Source organism: Gigantopelta aegis, chromosome 15 (genome assembly GCF_016097555.1).
Source record: "Gigantopelta aegis isolate Gae_Host chromosome 15, Gae_host_genome, whole genome shotgun sequence".
Classification (NCBI taxonomy): domain Eukaryota; kingdom Metazoa; phylum Mollusca; class Gastropoda; order Neomphalida; family Peltospiridae; genus Gigantopelta; species Gigantopelta aegis.
Window position 1 is genome coordinate 26,625,823 of NC_054713.1, and position 24,620 is coordinate 26,650,442.

The window sequence follows — 24,620 nt, forward strand, 5'->3', positions numbered from 1 at the left end:
TTTAAGATATTGAGGGCCTTTAAGCCCTTCTTTTTCACATACTGTAAATGAGGAACAAAAGATAGCCTCCTGTCAAAAATAACCCCCAGAAATTGGGTCTCCTCCACAACTGGAACCGGAGTTTTGTCCAGAAACAGCTGAGGATCTAAATGGTGACCTCTTTTCTGGCAGATATGCATACAGACTGTTTTTGACTTTGAGAATCGAAATCCATTGTCAGTTGCCCATTGTTGAAATTTATTCAAACAAAGCTGCAACTGACGTTCAACGATACTCATACTGGACGACCTGTAGCAAATCTGAAAATCGTCGACATATAACGAGCTATCAACGCCAGGTTTTAAACACTGGGTGATGCTGTTAATTTTCACGGAAAATAAAGTTACTGACAGGATGCTACCTTGAGGCACACCCATCTCTTGGGAGTGAGAATCGGATCACGGCCGTGGTATGTGCTATCCTGTTTATGGGATGGTGCATATAAAAGATTTCTTGAAGTGGCGATAGCAGGTTTCCTCCCTCAATATCTGTGTGGTCCTTAAGCATATGTCCGACGCCATATAACCATAAATAAAATGTGTTGAGTGCGTCGTTAAATAAAACATTTCCTTCTTTGTGATTATGCAATTATACCAAAGCAAGTAATCTGAGGACTTCCAATTAAAAAGCATACATGTATACAGGGGTTGAAATAATATACACGCCTTGAATTTGGCAAATTAAAGAGTCAGGCCTAAATGGAGATTTTGGGGGGCATTACATGGTCACAAGTGTTTTAACATAATACAGTAGTAAGCATTTAAAATAGTTAATATATCTAAAATGCTAAGCTGGAATTGATCTAGGTGGTGTTAACCGCCATCTATGTTACAAAGTAATATTGCCGTTATATCTCCCTGGACTACACTTTTAATAACATGTAAAATAAGGCATAGACAGTTTGGCCATGATATTTGTTTTTAAAATTTTCAGGGCATTGAATCATATGATTACGAGATTGCGGCAATTTGCTGCCTTGTTGCTGCTAACTGTGAGTCCCGAAAAAATAATGGATGAGGCTCCAATCAGCCCTCTTTTCACACAAACGGACCACTGTAATCTGGCAATTGCTGTAGATGTTTTCATTTTGTCGTCTTTGTGGTCAGATCGCATCCACCAAATTAGGACATAATATATATATGCACTCAACAACGAACGTTTAGCTAATGTTAAAAAAAATTGCATAACATTTATACATTAACCTATTTTTATTCATTAGTATTCACATCTGAAATGTTTACCATTTAAACTCATCAACCTTTGCCTTAACACAAAAGGAGGACCTGGTATTCTTTTCAGTTATTCAACCATGGCAAATTTAGATTTCGTTGTTGAGTATATATGGTAAGAGGCCCACTTTTCATGCATATCTGTGTTATGCTTTAAGTGCTGTTACATACATGTATGCTTGCTTTCACATACACAGTTCATACAATTAGCATCAGATTTGTTGTTGTCTGCTGGTCATTCATACATGTATGGATTTTCTTCACAATTCAGAAAAAGTTTCATCAACAATAGAGACAATAGAGTTTAATCAAGTAGTATCTTAATAGAAAACTTTACAAAAACTAACAATCATTCATTTTACCGTCCTCTTTTGTATTCCTTAAAATTGTTGATATTGAACATACATGTATTGGGGCAATATGACTGACTATTGATATCAAGTGTTAATATAAAGGGGGTGGGGGGTTGGGGGGCAAAGGTAAACTGACTGATCTTAACAAACTAACAATTTTCTTTTTAAAAATATTAATAAAAGTGGGTTGTTGTTTTTTTAAATGTATTTTCACGAAATGTAACGAAATTAGAAACTTAATAAATTTTTCCAGTTTCCACAATGGGGGTTACACTTTTGTTAGCTAAAGTCACCTCTATAGCCCTCCCCTTATTGATATGTTGCAATGGAGGGCTTGAGGGGACTGTGTGTAATACTTCGGCATTTGTCAACGACCAAATGGTAGACAGCTACTGTGTCTAAAATAAAATAAAAATGTCCAGTACCAATGTGTCACTTGGGCACACACTTTGCACAAAGGATTCATTTTAAATTATAATGACAATTTAGTGGAAATATTTACACTAGCACTCTCCATATTTGACAATTGCGAATATTGAAAGAAGTTGTCGACTTTTATTTTAATTTGGCGAAATAATTTCATGTAATAATTGACATTTTTTAGAAAATAACTGTTGATTTTTACTATTTTTTAAGTTTAATAGACAATTTGGAGAAATATTTTGCTCACCCACAGCTAGCCCTGCATCTGTCAATAAACTGTGAACCCTTCCAGTGACTTGTGTCTTCCTTCAACTAGAGTACCATTACACTGTTACAGTTGAGTATTGTCATTTTGAGACCCTAAGTTTTGACTTGATCGGAAGGACCATGCATACTTTGAAACTGATAACAATAAAAATGTTACTTGCCTGTACATATATATGTTTATAGTAATGTCAAATGAAAATAAAGTCCACTGTACATTGATGATATAATAAAACACCATTCCAAACACACTCCCCCTAAAGCAAATGGCGTCCGGTTAGAGTATTGTAAATTCGAGAGTAAACAGTGTTACTTTCTATGACTTCACATTCAATTGAGGTCATTCAAATGAAATGTTTTGTCTGTGGAACATTTTATTACATTGCTTTTGTATTATAAAAAAAAAACTTTTTTAACCAACTGATGAATAGGATAGTAAAATTCATAAAACATTGAATAATGAAACATCATAACATTTTAAATGGTGACAAAGGTGGAAAAGCTGAAAATCAGTATGGAACATGTAATTTACTGTTCATTGTATTGATTATTGGACCTATAGTGAGGGCAAAAGAATCGATTACCTCTCCTAATCACTTTTTCTTTGATGCAGTATATTAAAAGCAGAATTTCTGGCATTATATAACCCACTCTGTTAGTGCTTTATTGGCTGTTTATTTGATATGACTCCCAACTTTGTTAGTACCCATTTAATTACTTTATCGTGGCCTTGCAGAGTCCCTTCCTATGTATCACGTGACCGAAAGTTGTAATTTTTGCCATCCAACCCAAACAGTTTTTGTCTACTTCCGTATTTTTTATAATGCTGGGTTTCGTTCGCGGGGTGAAAACGGGAATTATTAAAAACAGTTAAAAACTATATAAACAAACATTTTATTCTGGTTATACCTGTTTGTATCGCATTATTTTTGTGAAATTTGTTGGTAACCTCTTGGTCTCTTCTGATGTTTTTATTAGCAAAAACAACGGTTGAAGCGCGAGCGTGCTCGCAAATTTTACGAAAATCGCCGAGTCTCAAACTTAGAATACTCTTGATTTTACAATACTATACCTTTTTACTGTGCCAATTTTGTTTAACTTTAAGGTCTCCTGTATATTATTGCTAAACAGTTATTTCCTTTCAATAGAACATTTTAGTTTATTTCAAATAGTTCTTTTGTACTAAATTATAGGTATTTCATCAGTACAGCAAAAAATCGCTATATTTTTGTCAAATTTAAATTAAAGTGTCCATGATCCCTAATATAATAATGTAATAAAATGGAACGGTTTTCGATAGTGTTTAATGTAAGGAAAGAAAGAAATGTTTTATTTAACGACGCACTAAACACATTTTATTTACGGTTATATGGCGTCAGACATATGGTTAGGACCACACAGATTTTTGAGAGGAAACCTGCTGTCGCCACTACATGGGCTACTCTTCCGGGAAAGAGTACCGTATTTTCCCCACTATTGGGGTATTGAATTAACCATATGAACTGGGTATTGCATTAAACACTACAAACGATGTAGTGCTAGGCCTGGATTCGAACTCCAGACCATCGGGACTGTAGCCGACCACTGTATCGACTCGACCATGCAGTGGATCAACAAGTGAAACTGCATTTTAATACTTATAAATCTCATAGGGTGTATTTTGACGGAATGAACCGAACGTGTACGGAATAAAACGAAGATTTAGTTCCATGATGCCTCATTCTGTCTTCTGTGCTATATTTCTTCCAAAAGCACCATCAAAAGCACCCGTGTGGAAGAAATTTTATACAGAATAGTCTAAATGTCTAATTTTTCAAAGGCAAAACATAGCGATACTGGATTACGAAATATAAACTTCATGTTGGTTTTACAGAACAAATTGTTTTAAAATATATTGTATATAACTATCGCTAACCCTAACCTTAAACTAATTCCAAAAAATATTTTTTTTAAATAGAGGTGGGGAAAATACGGTACTCTTGCCCTCTTCCGATTAGCAGCAAGCGATCTTTTATTTGCACTTCCCACAGGCAGGATAGCACAAACCATGGCATTTGTTGGACCAGTTATGGATCACTGGTTGGTGCAAGTGGTTTACACCTACCCATTGATGATTGAGCCTTGCGGAGCACTCACTCAGGGTTTGGAGTCGGTATCTGGATAAAAAATCCCATGCCTCGACTGGGATCCGAACCCAATACCTACCAGCCTGTAGACCGATGCGATGGCCTACCACGACGCCACCGAGGCCGGTTAATGTAAGGAAATGCCGTTTCCTGAAAATGCTAGGTGTCAGACATTTGACATCCAGTAGACAAGAACAACAACACTCTAACCTTTTCGCCTAAAAATATTCATCTGTGACAACATCTACTCTAACTAAACAGCATCAAACTCTGACCCATGTTTACAAACTGGTCATACATTTGTTGTTGTGATTAATATGTGGTGTGGCCCAACGTTTTTGCTCCACCTACCGGAAACAGCCTAACCATTCCGAGGTGACCCGACCAATGAATGCAAAAGTAACTGCTTCGTTGGAAACTGTCAGGTTTTAGGTAGACCCAGAGGGTGTGCTATATAGTAAATCTGATTACATATCATTGATCGGATAGCAACAGTATGATTAGTATGCAGATTTCCAAAGCATTTGATGAACTAGCCACTAAATATATAACCTGTAGAATACGATAGGGTGGAATACGTGTTACGTATGTAAGCTTGTCACTCATTGAGGAAGAGAGACGTTTGAATGCATATGTATATTCGTCAGTATATATTTACAGATTTAAAAACAAAGAACCTTTGAGTTGAACTTCCTATGAATGATGAACCAAGAAAAAAATTAGGCCGAGCTTATCGGGAGCCGAAATCCGTCCGCGCTTTTATATTCAACAAGTGCGGGACGTAGCCCAGTGGTAAAACGTTCGCCTGATGCATGGTAGGTCTAGGATCGATGCCGTTGGTGGATCCATTCGGCTGTTTCTCGTTCTAGCCAGTGCACCACGACTGGTATATCAAAGGCCGTAGTATGTGCTATCCTGTCTGTGGGATGGTGCATATAAAATAAACCTGGGAAAAAAATTAGGCGGGTTCCTAAGACTACGTACGTCATAATTACCAAATGGTTAACATCCAACAGCCGATGTTAATAAATCAATGTGCTCTAGTGGTGTCGTTAAACAACCAAACTTTAACGTTTTATGTTCAACAATGGAAACCTGCAAGTTCAGTGTCTACTTTGTGACGATCAGAGTAGGGCTGGCCCTTCAACCAACGTGCGTCACATCGAGATATCGGTATGTTAAACAGACCCGTGTGAACGACATCGGACCAGGAAGGGCAGTCTGTAGTGTGGGGCACCAGCCAGATTTTAATCTTTATTTATATAGAACAGGACAACAACAAAAAACCCGTACATTTTCGTTCATAAGTGGGGTGGGACACAGGCCCTTCCTCCCCCCCCCCCCCCCCACTGCATACACGTAGATATACACCAGTTCCAAAGGGCATTCCTTGAAACGATTTTAATATACACGTAAAGGTAATGATACTCTGCATTTGATGCGTAAATGATTTTCTTCATTAATTAATGAAATTAGTCCTAGATCATATGTACACCAAATGTTTATCGAAACGCACCTACATCCGCGCATTAGGCCATCCGCTGTGACCTGCGTTCGAGAGCTAGACGGACTTTGGTCATTTAAATCGCTCTGCCCAAATGTCCGTCTAGCTCTCGAACGCAGAGTACTCGGGATAGACGACAGGGTGTGAACACATATATCATCTAATTTATTTGCGAAAACAAATCGAGGTTAGCCCGACCTATTTTGTTTTACCAACCCGTCATTGGCCATATAAATGATGTCAAAAATTTAATTCTCAACGTAAAATGGGTTATGCAAAACTAGAAGCGTGCGAGCGAAGCGCTAACGAAACGACTGTTCTCGCAATTATTTGCAGCTATCTAAATATCGGTGTTTAGATAGCCTAAATACGACCCGTTGGAAGAGCTTTCGTTCATTCATTTTATTTATTCACATGCCACGAAGGTTTCAAGCATGTCTGTCCCGGGGTTGAGTTCTGGATAGACAGAGGTCTACTCCGGGACAAAAAATTTAACGGGATAATTTAGAATTTTACTCAAAAATAAAAAATATATAAAGGGACAAATTTAACTATATTTAAAAAAAAAATAAAAAAATTTGAAGTTGTAGTCCAAACATTTATTTAAAAACTATTATTATATCCAAAATTATCCTAGACTAATAAATTTGTCACCATTTTAAATGGGCGTTCTAAATTAAAATAATACAACAAACTCTAAGTCCTATCTAAAACGAAGTTGGAAGTTGTTGACTGAAGTTTGTAACAGGAGGTTGATATTAAAATATAATACTAACAGTAATTTACCTTTATGGGGAGGTACCGGGTCCATTTGTAGCTTCAGCGTGGCCGAAGGGGGGGGGGGGGGGTCAGGGAGAGCGAGGGACGGAGGAAGGCCCCAGACAATCCTATCTCTCCCTAAATCCAAAACGCTTACGCCTAAGCGTCTAACCCCTAATTTCTGGTGGCACCCCCCTCCCCCCACCCACCCCGAACCACCACCCCCGTCCGCCCAACCGTCGCGCCAGCCGGAACCCAGCACCACTCCCCTAACAAATAATATAGGCCTACTAAACCAGCGATGGGGTCTCCAAGTGATGGAAGACACTGTAATTAACCCAGCCCTGGCTACAGAAAAATAACTTTAGTAGATTAAATACTTAGGACAAAATTAAAATTTAACAAATCATGGTAGAGGAAATGCACCCAGTCGACGCGAAGACCCATTGCGCCTCTCAGTTAACCCCAAAAAACAATATATATATATATATATATATGTGTGTGTTTTTTTTTTGTTTTTTTAAACAAAGTAAATTTTAAAAAATTGGATAAAACAAAACACATTAAAAAGAGCACGCCAGTAAACAATTAAAGTTAAAAAACGCCAAACACATTATAAATTTTTAAATAACGAAAACTAAAATTGTTAAGGACAAGCCGGCGAAGGATGGAGTGCATTATTGCCAGATAATGGACCCCAGCCTATACAAACCCGAAACTGACCAAACTAAACTAAATAAACATACATTCACACATCCATACAAACTAACATTTAAAAATAATTAAATAAAATTTAAAACTGTTAAAACAAGCCGAGAGAAAATTCTTTAAAAGCGGATATAGAGCGCGAAGCGTTATAATCCGCGGACGGCGAAAGACAGCCCTCAGAGGTGAGAAAACGTGCTAGAACAAAAGCAACTAACGCCAAAGATGACGCAAACAGTCAATACAGGCAAAAATAACCACCAACAAGCGTAATTTGAGCTACAACAATAATGCCAGCAGCCCCAATAAAAATGGGGCCAACTGTACAAAAAAGTATAGGATCCAGTATATGGGTCCGGACACGACTGAGGAGGACAAACCATAAACAACAGCCGCGCCCGGCCCCAACATACGTCTTAACCTTACGTAGAAGATCCAAAAATTAATTAGCAACAAAAACACTGGTTAGTTGGAACAGCAATACAAAGCAGAAAAATAGTAAATTTTAATCACAACATACCTGTTAAATATGTGCCCTAGACTGATAAACGAAGGCCACCAGAAGTCTATCAATTACTGCTTTATAACTGTCTAAAGGTTTTAAAATATTATAGGAATTAAAGATAATATTTTTTGATTTGAAAAAGTCTTCCAGTTTCTGTCTAATTAATTTATACTTGGTACACTCAATCAAAAAATGATTAACATTATCAATTTTATTGCATACCAAGCAGTTGGGTGTATTGGATTTCCTGACTTTAAATTTAGTATCATTTAAACCATAAGATACACCCATTCTTAATCTTGCAATAATTTTAGTAGCTTTTACATTAAATGAAACTGGACCAGGAGTAGTGACCTTCGGTTTAATATAGGAGTGCCACACTCTGGTATGGTGATCCCATTTTAACTGCCACAACTTACCAAAGTGTGACTCTGCCAGGGAACATATCTCAGCGTAGTTGTAACTAGTCGTCACCCCGACCTTGACCTCCTGGAGAGACTTTTTGGCATTTTCATCAGCCAGCTCATTACCGGCTATCCCCACATGGGCTGGGACCCATTCGAGGGTGACCTTTACTCCAATGGCTACTAACTTATTTGAAAATTTATAAATTTGTTTAACTATTTCCGGTCTGACGCCATTAGAGCCTGATATTGCCTGTAAGGAGCTAAGACTGTCCGAAAAAATCACGTATCTATCAGGGCTATGATTTCGATGGTAATTTTCAATCCACAACAACGCACAGAGGATGGCCATTAATTCTGAAGTATAGACAGAGATGTTATCCGTGAGTCTAGCCCTAACAGCCACGGGTCTGTCCTGAATGTCTTTATTATAAATAACAAAGGCCATTCCTGTCCTGCCTGTAGCTGGATCCTTGGACCCATCTGTATACACATGTATAGCATCCGGGTACAAGTCCCCAACCACAGCGGAAAAAAGAATTTTTTTAATATTATCATTTTTAACTTGTATAATTTCTTTGCGGATGTGGTAGCCGACCTCGGGGGTACCGATCTGCCAAGGGAATTCAAAGTTCAGATTGGCACGACTGATTGGCAGATCCGCAATCCCGAAATCAACTGCAAACTTATACAAATATGAAATAATAGATACGTGTTTATCTCTAACAGAAGCTATTTGAATAGGTTTAATTTTATTTATGGGAGAATCAGGGACCAGATTTTTGACTTTACTCATATATCTGATCCCCTGCTTGATTCTCCTAAGAGCTAACGGGACCACACCCAATTCAGCCAAGACACTCTCATATGGGGTACATACGGTCCCTCCTACTATAATTTTGAGAGCCCTACAGTAGATCCCATCAAGTTTCTTAAGCTGATTATCAGTGGCACACCCAAAGGCACAAACTTACACACAATAACTTATTCGGCTTCAGGCTTGATTGGCCAATTAATTAGCCAATTAATAGTTTAGAAAAAGTAAACAATTTATCACTATAATGGGAGCGACGTAAAACGTGACTACACCATTCACCGGCTTGACCTGAAGAGCTAGTGTTCTCAAAACAAAGAAGTCGAAAATACATAAAACGCACATTATGGCTACTTGGATCCTGATCGCCGGAGCATCCGCTGCAGTTACTTTACTAGTTGTTCGGAGAATTGTCAACTCCAACAAGATGATGTGTTTAAGTAAGGTGATGTTGACTGGCAAAACGGTTATCATTACTGGCGCTAACTGTGGCATTGGCAAGGCTGCAGCGCGGGAGTTGGCGAAACGACACGCTCGAGTGATTTTGGCATGCAGAGACGTCGACAGGGGAGCGGAGGCTGCGTCTGAAATCCGGAAACTTACTAATAACGGAGAACTAGTCGTCAAACGTCTGGACTTAGCATCACTCCGTTCTGTCAGAGCTTTTTGTGAAGAGTTCAGACGAGAGGAAGATCGCTTGGACATTCTTATTAACAATGCGGGAATTTTTCAGTGTCCATATTCCAAAACCGAAGATGGCTTTGAAATGCAAATGGGAGTGAACCATCTGGGACATTTCTTGTTGACTAACTTGTTACTTGACATGCTGAAATCGTCTCATGGCAGGATTGTTGTTGTGGCTTCATCTCTCCTGAAATATGGTTCAATCAATTTCAGTGATCTTTTTGCTGAAAAGCACTATGACAGAAAGAAAGCATATGCTGACAGCAAACTAGCTAATGCTCACTTCTGCAGACATTTAAGCAAAAACCTTGAGGGCACTGGGGTTAATGTTTATTGTGTGCACCCCGGGATGGTTCTAACAAATTTGGGTCGACATCTGATGCCAGTAGGTATCAAACTGGTTTTGACACCATTGGCTTGGTTGTTTGGAATCAAAACGCCAACAGAAGGATGCCAAACAGTTGTATACTGTAGTATTGCAGAAGAGCTGAGTAACTCCACTGGCAAATATTATGGTAATTGCAAAGAAGACCCATGGCCCAAAGTTGCTTGTGATGACTCGGTAGCTAAAAAGTTGTGGGAAGTTAGTGAGAAGCTCACAAACAAATCTGTATAATGCAAATTTGTTGGACATGAATATGGATTAAATTAATTGGATGCTCATTGCTGGACACATGAAATATCTAATTAAAATGGTTTTGTTATTTACAATCTTTACCTGTGTTTTGTAATGTATAGTGTGTTAACAAAATCCAGATATTGCTAACCTACATAGTGTGTTATTTTATTATTTTAGTAAATACCTGTACATATGTATGGACTGGTGCTTGTTTTGGCATATATGCAAAATTAGAATAGAATTTTAATTACACAGTGTGACTTTGTGAATTTTGGGATTTGTGAGTTACATGTACAACGAGAATGTATTTGCTTACGTGTAAAATGCTCAAAAGACTTTACTACAACACTTTTAATGGAATGGAATTTTAGCATATGTCTGTACAGCTACATATATGTTATATATATATATGTACATCTGAAATTTTGACATTTGTATGATTTTATTCATTTTGTCTTTGTATCTTCTTTGAAAACATTTTGAACGTTTCCAACATGCATGTAACAGCAACTACATTTTAAGAAAATATAATAGTTTGACAAATTCTACAATATGGAATGCAAAGTATGTTACAGTTCAAAACTGTTGTTCATATTCAATTGTAGTTAAGCATTTAGAATGTATTTAAAATGGGGGCTGGATGTAGCACAGTGGTAAAGCACTCGCCTGATGCGCATGTCAGTCTTGATTCGATCCCCGTCTGTGGGCTCATGGAGCTATTTCTCGTTCCAGCCAGTGCACCATGACTGGTATTTCTTTGGGATGGTGCATATAAAAGATCCCTTGTTACTAATGGAAAAATGGTTTTCTCTCTAAGACTATGTCAAAATTACTAAATGTTTGACATGCAATAGCCTATGATTAATATATCAATGTGCTTTAGTGGTGTCGTTAAACAAAACAAACTTTAACTTTTTGTATTTAAATGTACAGATTTAGAATATTTATTTATTTTTTACGTCATGTAGGAGACTTGTCCACAGTGATAGCATTATTCAGTGTATTTATATTCATGCATGTATGGTGTGAAAAGTAGGCCAGTGGTAAAATTCTTGCCTGATGCATGGTCAGTCATGGGTCAATCTCTCTCAGTGGGCCAAATGGGCTCTTTATTATTCCAACCGGTGCTCCACAATTTGTTTAACAAAGACTGTGGTATGTACCATCCTGTCTGTTGGGTGGTGCATATAAAAGATCCCTTGCTGCTAATAAAAAAAAGTAACTAAGCCAATGGTGTGGCAGTAGCAGGTTTTCTCTTTAATCTGTGTGGTCCTTAACCATATGTCTGACGCCATATAACTAATTACTGTGTGTTGAGTGCGTCATTAAATAAAGATTTCTTCCTTTCTTCGTGTATGTATTTTGTATCGAGATGTATCTGTGTGTTCATGTAACCATAATTTATGTAGTATATTCTGTGGTGAGGTAATAAAAACAGCTGCAGACCCAGGGTTTTGTAATGGTGTGGTGAAATTTGAGTTTGCCAAATTAAAGACATCTGTAGAGGTGTTTGGGGGCTTACTGGAAAACCTTGAAATAAGGATACACAGAGACATGTTTTCATGGCTATTTAGTATATTATGGATGATTAATTGTTTTAAAAAAAAGAACTTCAAACAGGCAGACACAAGGAGGGACAACGGTGACGCCCACTAGATCCACCAATGAATTTTTTATTAATTAACCCCAACTATATACAGGTAACTGACAATACCAATACCCATAGTGAAAAGTAACTCACAACTTTATATTCAGTCATTATCACTGGCCTCTTTAGTGTACCTGAATTCAGTATTTATCACTTGGTGACATTTTTTGACGGGGAAAGTGTGAGCCCACTACATTGTCTCTCTCTATTTCTGGTGTGGGATTTAGCTCGGTAGGTTGAGTGCTTGCTTGAGGTGCTTACGTCACAGGATCAAACCACCTCAGTGGATCCATTCAACTGATTGGATTTTCCCCCGATCCAACCAGTGTACCATAAGTGGTCAAAGATTGTGGTATGTTCTTTCCTGTCTGTGGAAAAGTGCATATAAAAGATCCCTTGCTGCAATTAGGAAAAATGTATGGGTTTCCTCTGATGACTACATGTCAGAATTACCAAATGTTTGACATCCAGTAGCCGATGATTAATTTATCATTGTGCTCTAGGTGGTGTCGTTAAGCAAAACTCCAATCTAATTAAAATTAGCTCCATTATTACATGTGGATCTAACAGCAGCCCGTTGGACCTCATGTCCAGTTGACCTTTCATTCGACCAATCAAAACCTTACTTGCAAAATCATGCCAGTGATTTGAAAAGAATTGGAAAACATTCGGGATTGTGCCGAGGGTATACGAAATGATTCGGGTGAATTACGAAGTATGTCAGAAACTAATTTCAGTATAAAATTTTATATAAAATTTGTTTCAAGACAAAAAAAAACCCATGATGGTATAGCGATAAAATCGCTTTATACTAGTATACAATACAGAGTTTATTACTGCACTTTTCCCCCTGGTTTTTTCAATGTTGAAATAGACCAACAAGTTTGCCTATTGCATAAGTAATCTCGGCCGGTATTTTTAGAATTTGTTTGCTCCTGAATAACACTATAAAAGGCAAAGTGTAATTGGTTGATATTTAAATTGTTATTTATATATGAAATGTCACCTGGACATGGGAGTCCATGCAATTCTGTTAGATCTACTGGTAGACCAGTAGAGCTAATTTTAATCAGATTGGCAAAAGTCTCTCTCTCTCTCTCTCTCTCTCTCTCTCTCTCTCTCTCTCTCTCTCTCTCTCTCTCTCTCTCTCTTTCTTTTTTCTCCCTGTCTGTCTCATAGGCGCACAGGCTCCCATTTTAGTAGGGGGCAGTGTGACTTTTACCCGAATTAAACAAAAATGCTCGAATCTGGTTAATATTCAGTTATATTGACTCAACTGCCAAACAGCTATATATGGTTGCAAATGAATCACTATGCATTTTCAAATGTCATACAACTAATATTGTGAACATCATGATGGAACTATGTGGTGAAAAGGTTTCAGGCTAGCTCATTTTGCCCGAATGTTTTAATTGTTTTGACAAAATGTAAGAATTTGCTCCAACACTGGGAGGTGGGGTGGGGTGTGTGGGGGGTGTGCAGGACGTAGCCCAGTTGTAAAGCACTTGCTTGATGCATAGTGAATTTATGATCGATCCTGTCGGTGGGCCCATTGGGCTATTTCTCCTTCCAGCCATTACACCATGACCGTTGTATTTGCTATCCTGTCTGTGGGGTAGTGTATATAAAAGATCCCTTGCTACTAATGAAACAAATGTAGCAGTTTTCCTCTTTAACCAACACTGTCCGGGGTGGATGTGTCGGATCCCCTGCCCCAGTCTCATACGCTTATGCTCGCTCTCTCTCTCTCTCTCTCTCTCTCTCAATATCTCTCTCTCTCTCAATATCTCTCTCTCTCTCTCTCAATATCTCTCTCTCTCTCTCTCTCTCTCTCTCTCTCTCTCTCTCTCTCTCTCTCTCTCTCTCTCTCTCTCCCTACCCCTCCCCCGTTTTAGATTGGGTTATTGATTGTTTACTGTGTATGCATATGATTACTATAAAGCTATTTTTCTTGTGTTACGTTGTGTACGCGCGCGTCCAAGTAAATATACATATTATCTGTTCGTAATTACAGTACGGTATATTATCATTGATATCAAACCTGGATACAGTTAAATGTGTGTTTTGTTTAACGACACCATTAGAGCACATTGAATAATTAATCACAGGACAAACCTGGATAAACGCCATGTGGTGTTCTATCTGGCCAAAATAACCGGAGGCCAGTAAAAATAAATTAATTACAAATTAATTACAAATTTAAAAAAGCCTTTGACCTATGGCAATTCATATCGTAAGAACGCAAATTGAATTGCCGACGTTTAGTGTGAGTCCACGCCCCGTGTTTATAAACCTTAAAGTCTAGACTTTAATAAAGTCCAGACTTTAACGTCGTGGCAACGCCATTCAAATAACATGTTAAAGTCTGGACTTTAAGTTTTAAAAGCACGGGTCCTGCATGTGGAAAACAAACTTGTGGTCGATACGTGTTTTCACCCATCAATAATTAAAAGAGACGTGTCTTCGTCACACCCTCTTAAGTTCTAGGAATGATTTGGACAAGACGGAGCTATGGTAGAATTCAGAGCTTTGGGATATTTAACCAATTCTGAATATATATTATCTATTAAATGCTTCTGACAGGTAGGCCTACTAGAGACATCAAGGGGTTTACAAAATGGAGACCAAATTACAAACACTGGATCCGGTTTGTATAGTGGGAGTATGTGCAACACGGAACATTGAACTTTTGCGGGAAACCAGTTTACTTTGTTGTCATTGATGGATAAATGTTTACTTTGATACAAAACGTACTTTTAAAACGCTGCAAGATACGAAATGAAATGCAAAAAAAGTACGTCATTGACAAGCTACTTAAAGTGGCAGACCCTAGTTTTAACACGTGGAAATGGACACTAAGTTTGGTTAATTTAATAAGCTGTAACACATTTGGATGAAGTTATAATAGACTAAAACAAGAGTCTGCTATGTTGAAACGGAGAATGTCCCTTAAAAATAGACTAGAGCTCGAATCTATAACCATTACTTCACATAGGTACGTGCGTTTTTAAAAATATGAAAAAAATACAGTTCGTTGTATTAGACACATCAGAATTACTAGAAACAAACATATTTTCAACATAATATGGTGCAAAACATAACATTTTCAAAATTCAATCGTGACTGATACATTCGTTTTGACATTAGCTTGTTGGAACTGCCTATTTCCACAGGTCTTGTTCACATTTAGGCTAAAAACAACAACAAACTAACCCATTTTTAATCGAATTTGGATTAATTTTGTAATATACAAGTACACACAAAAATATCCTAAATAATAAAATCAACTGCATAAGTCTTAATTCCACTGCCATGTTGCCTTGTGATAAATTTACTTTTAAAATTAATTACGCCGCTTAAGTTTTAAACAAAATTAAAGGAGCTATATATGTACAGATATATACAAAGTAAATAACATCGACATTCTAAAATTTATGTAGTGTCGTTACACGTCTTCCTTTCTAATTCTCCATGTATTTCCATCATAATACACACAATATTAGTTGTAATCCATGTCAAAATACGAAATGATTCGTTTGCAACACTTAGTCCCTATAGTTGTTCGGCAGTAGGGCCTAATGCTATATATGAATAAATGTTGTTATCCAGATTCGGACATTTTCGTTAATTTTGAGCATAAATCAGCCTTCACCCTTAAAAAATGGGAGCCCGTACGCCTATGAAGTCTTTATTTGTCCATCTCTACTATACCCAAGTTGTCAACTGCATAGGCAAAATTAACTTACCAGACCCTCTGCTACAACAACTTGAATTAACACGTATACACATTACATACATATACGTGTACATATCGTATAACTATTACATGTATATAATCATTGTCATCATTACTATTACTATGTATCTGATTTAACCATTTTATATTCTTATTATGTTGTCCAATGTATACCATGTCATTTTTTTTTATATGATCCATATATAAATAAATGATTTGATTGATTGATTGCATTGCTTCATTTATAAAATTGTTTAATTGGTGATGGCAATAAATTGTAATTTGCAAGGGTATTGTAAACGTCTAACTACAATTAAGAAATGCCAAGCTTGCTTCAAAGTTCATTTTGAGCCTGATATTTATCACACAATGGAAATAACAGCCTCGACAGACTACTGTGTATTGGACAACAAGGTGTTACAGTCATAAAAGTAATCCTCTTCTGAACCATATTGCTACGAGTGACCCTGGGTTGTCATGCCACGATCTGAACAGGTTCAGACCCTTTTAAGGGCCCCTGTGGACAACCTAGGAAGACACCTCAGCACCTACTAGGTCCCCTTAACGAGCTACTCTCGGCACATTAATTCCAAAACTATATGTAGCTCCTTTTTTTTTTCTTTTTTTTACTTTTTGACGGACCTTCATTCACAGAAATGCGCACCATTTCTATCTGGCTATAATCCTATGGGACATTCCAAATTCCATAGCACCTAACCACCCTCCGCCTGTTACCGGCCCCGGTCGGACTGCTGGTTCTCCCTTGCACGTACAAGTGCAGGCGCCCCCCCCCCCCCCCAACTCACCCCACCCCTTTCCTGTCCTGGACGGAGGAGCACGGGCAGGCATCAATGCCCAGGACAGGCGTGCGCTACAACAGCTTGCTCTGAATGTGCCCTACTCTGACCTGACTTGACAATAGGCAAGGTTCCAGTATGAGCTACCGGAAGAGTCGGTGGAAGTCGACACATGCGTCCATGACAGGCGTGCGCTACAACAGCTTGCTCTGAATGTGCCCTATTACTTGACCTGACCTGACCTGACTTGACCTGAACCGTGTGGGGTCACGTGACTGCGACTGAGGGATGAAACAGGTAGGTCAGGTCAAAGGGTTTTACGTGCACATTTAGAGCAAGCTTTTGTAGCACACTCCTGTCATGGGCACATGTGTCTACTTCCGCCGGCTCTTCCGTCTAGAACAGGAAAGGGGTTTGGGTTGGGGGTGGGGGAGGGGTTCGCCCTCGCTGGCACGTGCAAGGGAACACAAGCGTCCCCACCAGGGTCGGTAGTGTTTTTTCTTCCCAAATTTGAGATTTTGTCCAACTATGTCTTGATAATGGAATACAGTTTTTATTGTTCAGATTCAACTTGTTAACATTAGCATAGTCAGTGTTCTGTATGAGCCACGGGGAGCCCCTACACGGAGTCAAACACCACCGAGTTTTAATCTACGGTAGGCTACATCACGTTTCATGTGCCTGCATAATGGGTCGAAGGATCGAATCCGCTCGGTGGACCCATTCTTTGTTTTCCCCCATCCCGCAACCAATACCCCACGACTGGTATATCAAAGATCGTGGTATGTGCTATCCTGTTTGTCTGTATGTATGTGGTTTGTATGTATGTTTGTACGTTATACAAAACAAAGTTTTAATTCCAACCTCAAGTGACATACTAAAAACAACTTGAATGTTCTACATAGGACAGGATTTGATTTTCAGATTATTTTTATATATGTACGGTACGCAGAAAACAGCTATTTAAAATAATAATAATAATTTAAAAAATTCATGCAGACTGGTATATCAAAGGCCGTGGTATGAGCTATCATGTCTACATGAGATGGTGCAAATCCCTTGCTACTAATGGAAAAGTGTGGCGGGTTTCCTCTCTAAGACTCTTTGTCAAAGCTACCAAATGTTTGACATCTAATAGCCGATGATTAAAAAAACAAATCCCACATTGTTCTCTGGTGGTATCGTTAAACAAAACAAACTTTAAATAATGCAGCTTTGCATCCTACAAAAATAAGGACTATCGAAGACACACACACCCAATCCAAGAAAATAAATAAATAAACCCCCAACAAACCTTCCCAAAATACACAACAAAAAAAAATAAAAGAAAGTAACAAAAGAGATTTTGTTTTGTTTGTTTTTTTGTTAAATAAAGAAGTTTAACAAGTATAAGGAGAAAAATAATAAGTTTTTAGCCTATGTATTTCTATCAACACAACAGGCCGGATAACTAGCCTACCAATACCATCCATGCATATCATGTTTTTGTTGTAATTTATTTTATTGTCTAATACATGTATTTATTACACGTATCATAATTTTGTTAAATTTGTCATGAGCATATATTTTTAAACATGACTAGGCTACGGACACACGTTATTCTCATGAATTATCCTGCTCACATGATAATGATTACTTTAATAAGTAGTGCCCGGATGATGATGTCAGACTGTATTCGGTCGCCATATTTGTTTCCATATTCTGCTGCTGCCGGGGGTTTTGGCGATAGATTGAAAGTTAAATATTGTTTGAGAAAAAGCATTCACGAGTAATCCAAGATGTAAGTTATCAACTTGTACAAACATGGGAATTATTAAATATACTTTGCACAAATAATAAACTGTTATTTATGCGCTGTGCATGTTTTCTTTCTAGCTCTGCAGCCGATTTTGGAGAAAAAATCGTTTCCGTTTTACGAAAGACTAATTTTATGGTGGTGTAATATGATTCGTAAAGTATCGGATGTTTCTTATATGTTAATATAAATTAGTTATTATATGATGGCATATATTATTTTGCAATTAATAAGATACGCGTCTAATTATAATAAAAGGAAATGTTGGAATATATTATTATTGGCAATATTATTGCGAAAAAACGTTAACCAGGCTATCCCATGAACATATCTATTACATATGGCTTGTTTTTAAACAAATATGCACAAGCGTGATGCTTGACATCAGAATACTTTTGTTGAATTAACAAAAAACACCCAACAGACTGCACAAATCAAAGAAAAACAAGTAGGCACACAAAATATTTGTCGCAAACTCTGTTTGGCTAACGACAGAACAATGAATACGATACTTACAGAAATAATAGGAAAGTGTACCGCCCGTTCCCCCCATTAGTTATCGATCTAAAGAGGGATTTTTTGATGGGGTATATATAGAAAAGTGGGGCATGGGGCCCCCTAACCCTAACCCTAACCCTAACCCTAAACTATTATAAATGATGGGGGGAACGGGTGGAGCTCTTGCCAAATAATATTCTGCATTTTTTAGTTATTGTATGTGAAATAAAATATATTCCAATCAGTTAACATAAAAAAAATTGTACAAAGTGGGCTTAAAACAAATCTTTTTTAGTAAACAAAAGTGTAACACCACCCAAACTTGCCAAAGGGCCATGATTCAGTAAACAAGAAAGGGGAGGGATTTAACTTAATCGGTTGAGCCAAGGTTTCACATAACGCAGGAATCCTGCGTATTTGACGCAATATTTACATAAAATACTCCTAAATAAAATATGTGTGCGTCATTGTCGACGCCAACTGGTTCCCAACCTTATCAATACATTTGACGTAACGTAAGTGTTAAGACCACTGTGGCTCATGTAGTATGCCAGTCCCTTTGTCTAAATTTAGATCAACCCAACAATGTTGAATACACAGTCTATATACAATTATCAGCCGCAAGTTTTTTGTGGGTTTTTTTTCTCGCTGTCAGTCGCTTTAACATTAATTTAAAAAGGAAACAACCCCTAAAAATCTAACTATGAAGTTTCAGAACAAATATAGCTTAGCGGTTTAGCTGGTTCCCAACCATATCAATACGTTACGTAATATAAGTGTGGCTGATGTAGCATGCCAGTTCCTGTCTAAATTTAGATTATCGTGACAATGTCGAATGCAGAGTTCGACAAATCCGCTAGCCCCACGCCCGTGGCTAGTGGTTTTTAAGGTCGGGCTAGTGAGAAATGCAAAACCACTAGCCCTGTGGGCTAGTGGTTTTCCCCCCTCCTCTCGTTATCGCTCGGTCGCGGTTTTTTTGGGGGGGTTTTCTTTCTTTCTTTTTTCTTTTTCTCTCAGCTGAAATTTCGTTTAATAAATTTGATTGTGACGTTTGTCATCAAATAATATCAACAACGCAATCAGTATATAATAATAATCCACTTGAGCTAGGTCTTCAAACTGCAGTAACATACTATCTCTACATCGTCACAGTTACAGCATGCATTGTTTACCTTTCCCTTTCAAGTTTCTGGCACAGGAAATAAGTCTAATGACATGTGTCTTTTGATTGGTTAGACACGTTCACGTGTTAGTTAATCTCGCACATATGTTTTAGACTAAGAACTTGTAAATCACCAATCGCGACGACAGGTTAATCTCAATCAAGTAAACCCCAGCCATGCTTTGAATTTCAGTGTTTGTTTTATTTACCTATTGTTTTCTAATTTAACACTTCGCTGACATGTGGTTATCGGCAATCAGGAAAACAATTTACTGTAACCGCATATGCAATGACTCGGCTTGGATAATACGTCACAGCTGCCGATACAAGATAATACCTTTTTTGTTCATCAATTAACAACGGATTAGATGTCGCCGTTATATTCTTTTGATATCGGTCTGACACTGGAGAATGCCCTGTATTTGAGCAATTGGCATCACCGTTCCTGGAGACATAAATAGAAGGCCCTAAATATATAACCAACTACCAAATACACTGAACCATCTATTACCGTGTGTCACACTGTCGAACCCTCATTTAAATTTAATTATTTTGATAGTGTCTTTAGATACCAACCAAGAGTTTGCTCAATTATTTTTCCCCAGTGGGAGGGTAAAATTGAAAACTGGACAATGACGATGGATCACACTTGACAAAAGACCAAACGTACGACACGACAAAAAACTGAAAGTTACAACATGATTTAAGTGTTTGTTTTATTTTACTGTTATACTCGTAAATGTGTAATGTTACAAAATTATATAAAAATCCAGTTATAATTGATCTGGAATTTGGGCTAGTGCTTTATCTTGGTGGGCTAGTGGTTTTCACAAACCCACTAGCCCTGTGGCTAGTGACTTTTCAAAATATTTGTCATACTCTGTCGAATGCCTGATCTGTCTACGGACATCAGATAATAATTGACCAGCCGCAAGGTTTTATTTTGTGTTTTTTAAAATTACTTTTCTTTATTGTTTTTAATACATAGAGATGGTTGAGCAAATCATATAATAGGAGTTAAACATAATTATTGCACAGATGCAGCCATGTTACAAAGCAGGGGCCTAATTTACTAAACTCGCAACTTTGCGATCTCGCAATGCAATGCTAAAAGACTTGCAAAGAGGATGTTTTGTTGTCTAGCAGAGCCTAAGAGACCTTTGTGAATTAGACCCCAGGTTAGCATGCAGCCACAATACATGAAAAGAATATGTTTCTAAAAGCCAAAGTGTGCATAAAAAGATTGTGCATAGCGCAGGTTAAGTCAGTACTTTTCTTAATGTGCAGGGTGAGTTGCTTCCCTCTGTTTAGGGAACATGCGACGTTTACTACCCCATTTCTGACGTCTGTTTTCATCACAGTTGCTCAGTCTCCAGTTCATATTTTCTTGGTTCTTGTCTGAATGTATGGGTTAATTTCTTCAGGAAAACTGAGTTTCCCCACGAATACAGCGTCCATTACTGCTCATTGCCTTTGTTTTTAAAATATATTTTGTTTTGATTCATGAGCACACTCACTGGTAGATCCAGTGATTTTCCGTGATCGCGGAAAACGGACGGAATTCCCATTGTGAAACAGAATTTACATTTGGAAACGGAATTACGATTTTCCCGTTAAAAAACATTAATTTATTATTACTATTGCCACACGCTGTAAAACTGACGATTGATCCGTGCGCAGTACTATTGGCAAATGCTAGACTGGATTATGTGCTTCACGGTAAACCAAATGGTCACATTGGGAACCAATCAAATACTTCGCGAACGTTAGCGAAACATTTGCTGGCTGAACTTGGGGCTGGTTTACTACTTAGTCTGCTGCGCCTGCGCAGATGGGACAGTTTTTTTTTCCCAGGAGTAAGCTTAGCCAGTAGTTTGTCGCTAACGCTTGTCTCGGAAGACAGATTTTTATGCTACACATTAAACCGAATGACCATTTTGGGAACCACCAATCAAAATATGTTTGCAAACGTTAAGCAAAAAACGGCTGGTTGAACGTTGCAATGTTACTTTATTTCCGCTGTGTCATGAGCATACTTCAATTTGCAGACGACGTTAGACTGTCAAAGAGATGATAAAATAAATGTTTACATTTTGTGAACCCTAAGCCCTGTTGAATAAAGCAGTGCACTTAATTGTTGGACAATCATACTTTATGTAGTTATTACATTGTAGCCTTTGCTCCTGATGTGATTTTTCGCTACTCATATGTAGGCTTACTTTGACTTAATGACAAATAGCGACACATGTCGACACCAGTAAATTTTCGGACCCTTTAATTTGTCACAACTTGTGTTAGTTCAAATGTTAATTACATATTGTAGTCTGAAACGGAAATAAAACGGAATTTACAAAAACATGAAACTGAAAATAGCTTTTTTTTAAAAACGGAAAATCACTGAGTCATACTTGTTCTATTAATGGGCCAACAATTTCATCAACTATATGCATTACAAGTGGACTACATTGCACACTTCTGTGATAACAAAGTCCGGCCCACAGTTCATTATTTAAAATTTTAAAGGCCACTATACATGAAAGGAATATGTTTCTGAAATATGGACAGTAGACACTCTGAACCAAAATGTTAACATCTACGATAAACTGCTCGCCTATCTTTATTTTTCGTTAGATTTTAAACCACATTTTGTCCAGACAGAAATCTAGGTAAAACCATTGCAATAATACAGATTCCACATACTAGATGATAACCATGTCTCCAAGAAGGGTGAAAGGATATGACTTAATCTAGCAACGTCATAACATGTTATGATATAAAAGCAAACATGATGACATATTAATTTTTAAAATAATTTTTTCTTTGTTTAAATATGTCACTAAAAATCATTGATTTTATATTGATTATGTCACATACTTTGGAGGCTTTCACCCTCTTGAAGAGTATTCCATAAAAAAGCAAAATGGCAGATGGCAGAAAACTGCATGTATTTTGCCCTATGCTATCTCAGCAAAGTCGATACTGGCGACATTGTTACAGTCTCATATGTGGAATCTGTGTCACTGTAATGTTTTTTTCACAACTTGTGTGTGGACAAAATTTGGGGGAAATATAACGATAATTAAAGGTAGGAAAGTAATTTGTCGTAGTTGTTAACAATTTTGTTCGGACTTTAGTTTAATATTTTTTAAAAAGGAAAAACTCTGTCAAGAGTTGTCAGTTCACCCTGTTCCCCATGATCAATGTAACCACAAGTGAATAGTTTGTAAAATATAAATTTTCTAATGAACTGATTCTTAATTAGAACAGTTTATGCACTTAAAATGATTTATAATTCTGAATGGATGGTGTCTAAGTACTACTCAATAGTATAGGATACCTTTTGCAGATCTAATATAATAATAATAAAAATTCCAAACAACAGGGAATGAAAATTATAAAACTCAATGATTTATTTAACCTTGTTGTCAGGCATATATGAGGTCATGTGACACGCACAGAATGTTAATTCACCTTCCTCCTGGTCCATTTTAACTCAATTTCTACGAAGTAAGTGGACCTGATATTGGTAATTTTAAGGAATTAAATAAAAACAACAAAAACTAAATTAATAGTTTGAGGGATTTGTAAAGTTTAGTATTTAGATATTTATCTGTCTGAACTGAACTGTTCCCAATCAGATCAGGGTTGAAAATTAACATGAAAACCATGGTCGCCAACAGAAAAATCTTACTGGCCCTTCTCAAATTCAACTAGCCCGCCAATTATCACATTCAAATTTAACCGCACAGCCAAAATCAAAAGTAGAATGTCCTTTGTTGAATAATAACCATGTGCTCATCGTATATAGTCCGTTTGCTTCAATAGTAAACCGATGAATTGGCATGTAACTTCATAATAAATAAAGTTTAAATTCATATAAAAACATGTTCTTGAGTTTTAAACCCATAACAACTCAAATAACACTTTTTTGAAAAAAGAAATCCAGTATAAATAAAAATGTTTCTTTACAAATTACATATTAAATCTCATTTGTAATACAGAGTTGAAGACAAAATGCTAGAACAGCCAAGGCATGCAGTTTGACTTGCATTGTCTTTGAAGTAAACAATAAAATAAGGCAGTACAACGAGAATAAAGGTAGAATTGCACATGCTTTATTATATATAAACTAGTGTGGGGTGGCAGTCCTCTTTGGCAATGCAAGAGGGAAGAAATAAATTTTGTGGTGATGCAATGGTGTAAAATCACCAGTAACGGATTTCCTCGGGACTGGCTGACCTACAGATGAAGCACACACACATATGCGTTTAATTAGGTTATTGTAAATGCTACAGTAGTAGGCTACTAATAAAATAAATTTGGAAAGAAAAATAAATCTGTGACAAAAAAAAAGGTTCTTTTTTTTTTTACCAAAATATACGATGTACTTAGTTATTATATCAAAAGCACAAAAATGTATTTATTGTTTATTACAGTAATATTTGGATAGTTGTGTCATCATGTAAGTTTTGGTGTTACTTTAGATCTGATCTGTTCTTATTTCATGCAAACCGCTTAAACTTAAAACAGTACCTTCACTGACCTTTGGAATAAGC

General features: G+C 37.2%; 3 protein-coding genes across 7 annotated transcripts in view; 2 read left to right on the plus strand and 1 right to left on the minus strand.

The window, feature by feature from the left end:
* The window catches only part of LOC121390161, a 71,247-nt gene extending 66,479 nt beyond the window's left edge, over positions 1 to 4,768 (minus strand). For both annotated transcript variants that reach the window (XM_041521909.1, XM_041521908.1), the window contains exon 1: positions 4,645 to 4,768. In XM_041521909.1, the coding sequence (XP_041377843.1) occupies positions 4,645 to 4,678 (34 nt within the window). In that variant the 5' untranslated portion in view covers positions 4,679 to 4,768. The remainder of the gene's footprint in view (positions 1 to 4,644) is intronic.
* A 4,667-nt stretch (positions 4,769 to 9,435) lies between these two features.
* LOC121390081 (retinol dehydrogenase 14-like) lies at positions 9,436 to 11,171 on the plus strand. The gene has a single exon (XM_041521790.1). The coding sequence runs from the start codon at positions 9,472 to 9,474 to the stop codon at positions 10,423 to 10,425; it is 954 nt and encodes a 317-aa protein (XP_041377724.1). The 5' UTR covers positions 9,436 to 9,471; the 3' UTR covers positions 10,426 to 11,171.
* A 7,101-nt stretch (positions 11,172 to 18,272) lies between these two features.
* The window catches only part of LOC121390225 (vesicle-associated membrane protein 3-like), a 44,769-nt gene continuing 38,421 nt past the window's right edge, over positions 18,273 to 24,620 (plus strand). Inside the window, exon 1 of one of the 4 annotated variants that reach the window (XM_041521996.1) lies at positions 18,273 to 18,389. In XM_041521996.1, the coding sequence (XP_041377930.1) occupies positions 18,388 to 18,389 (2 nt within the window). In that variant the 5' untranslated portion in view covers positions 18,273 to 18,387. The remainder of the gene's footprint in view (positions 18,390 to 24,620) is intronic. The other 3 variants (XM_041521995.1, XM_041521994.1, XM_041521993.1) reach the window with 3 other exon arrangements.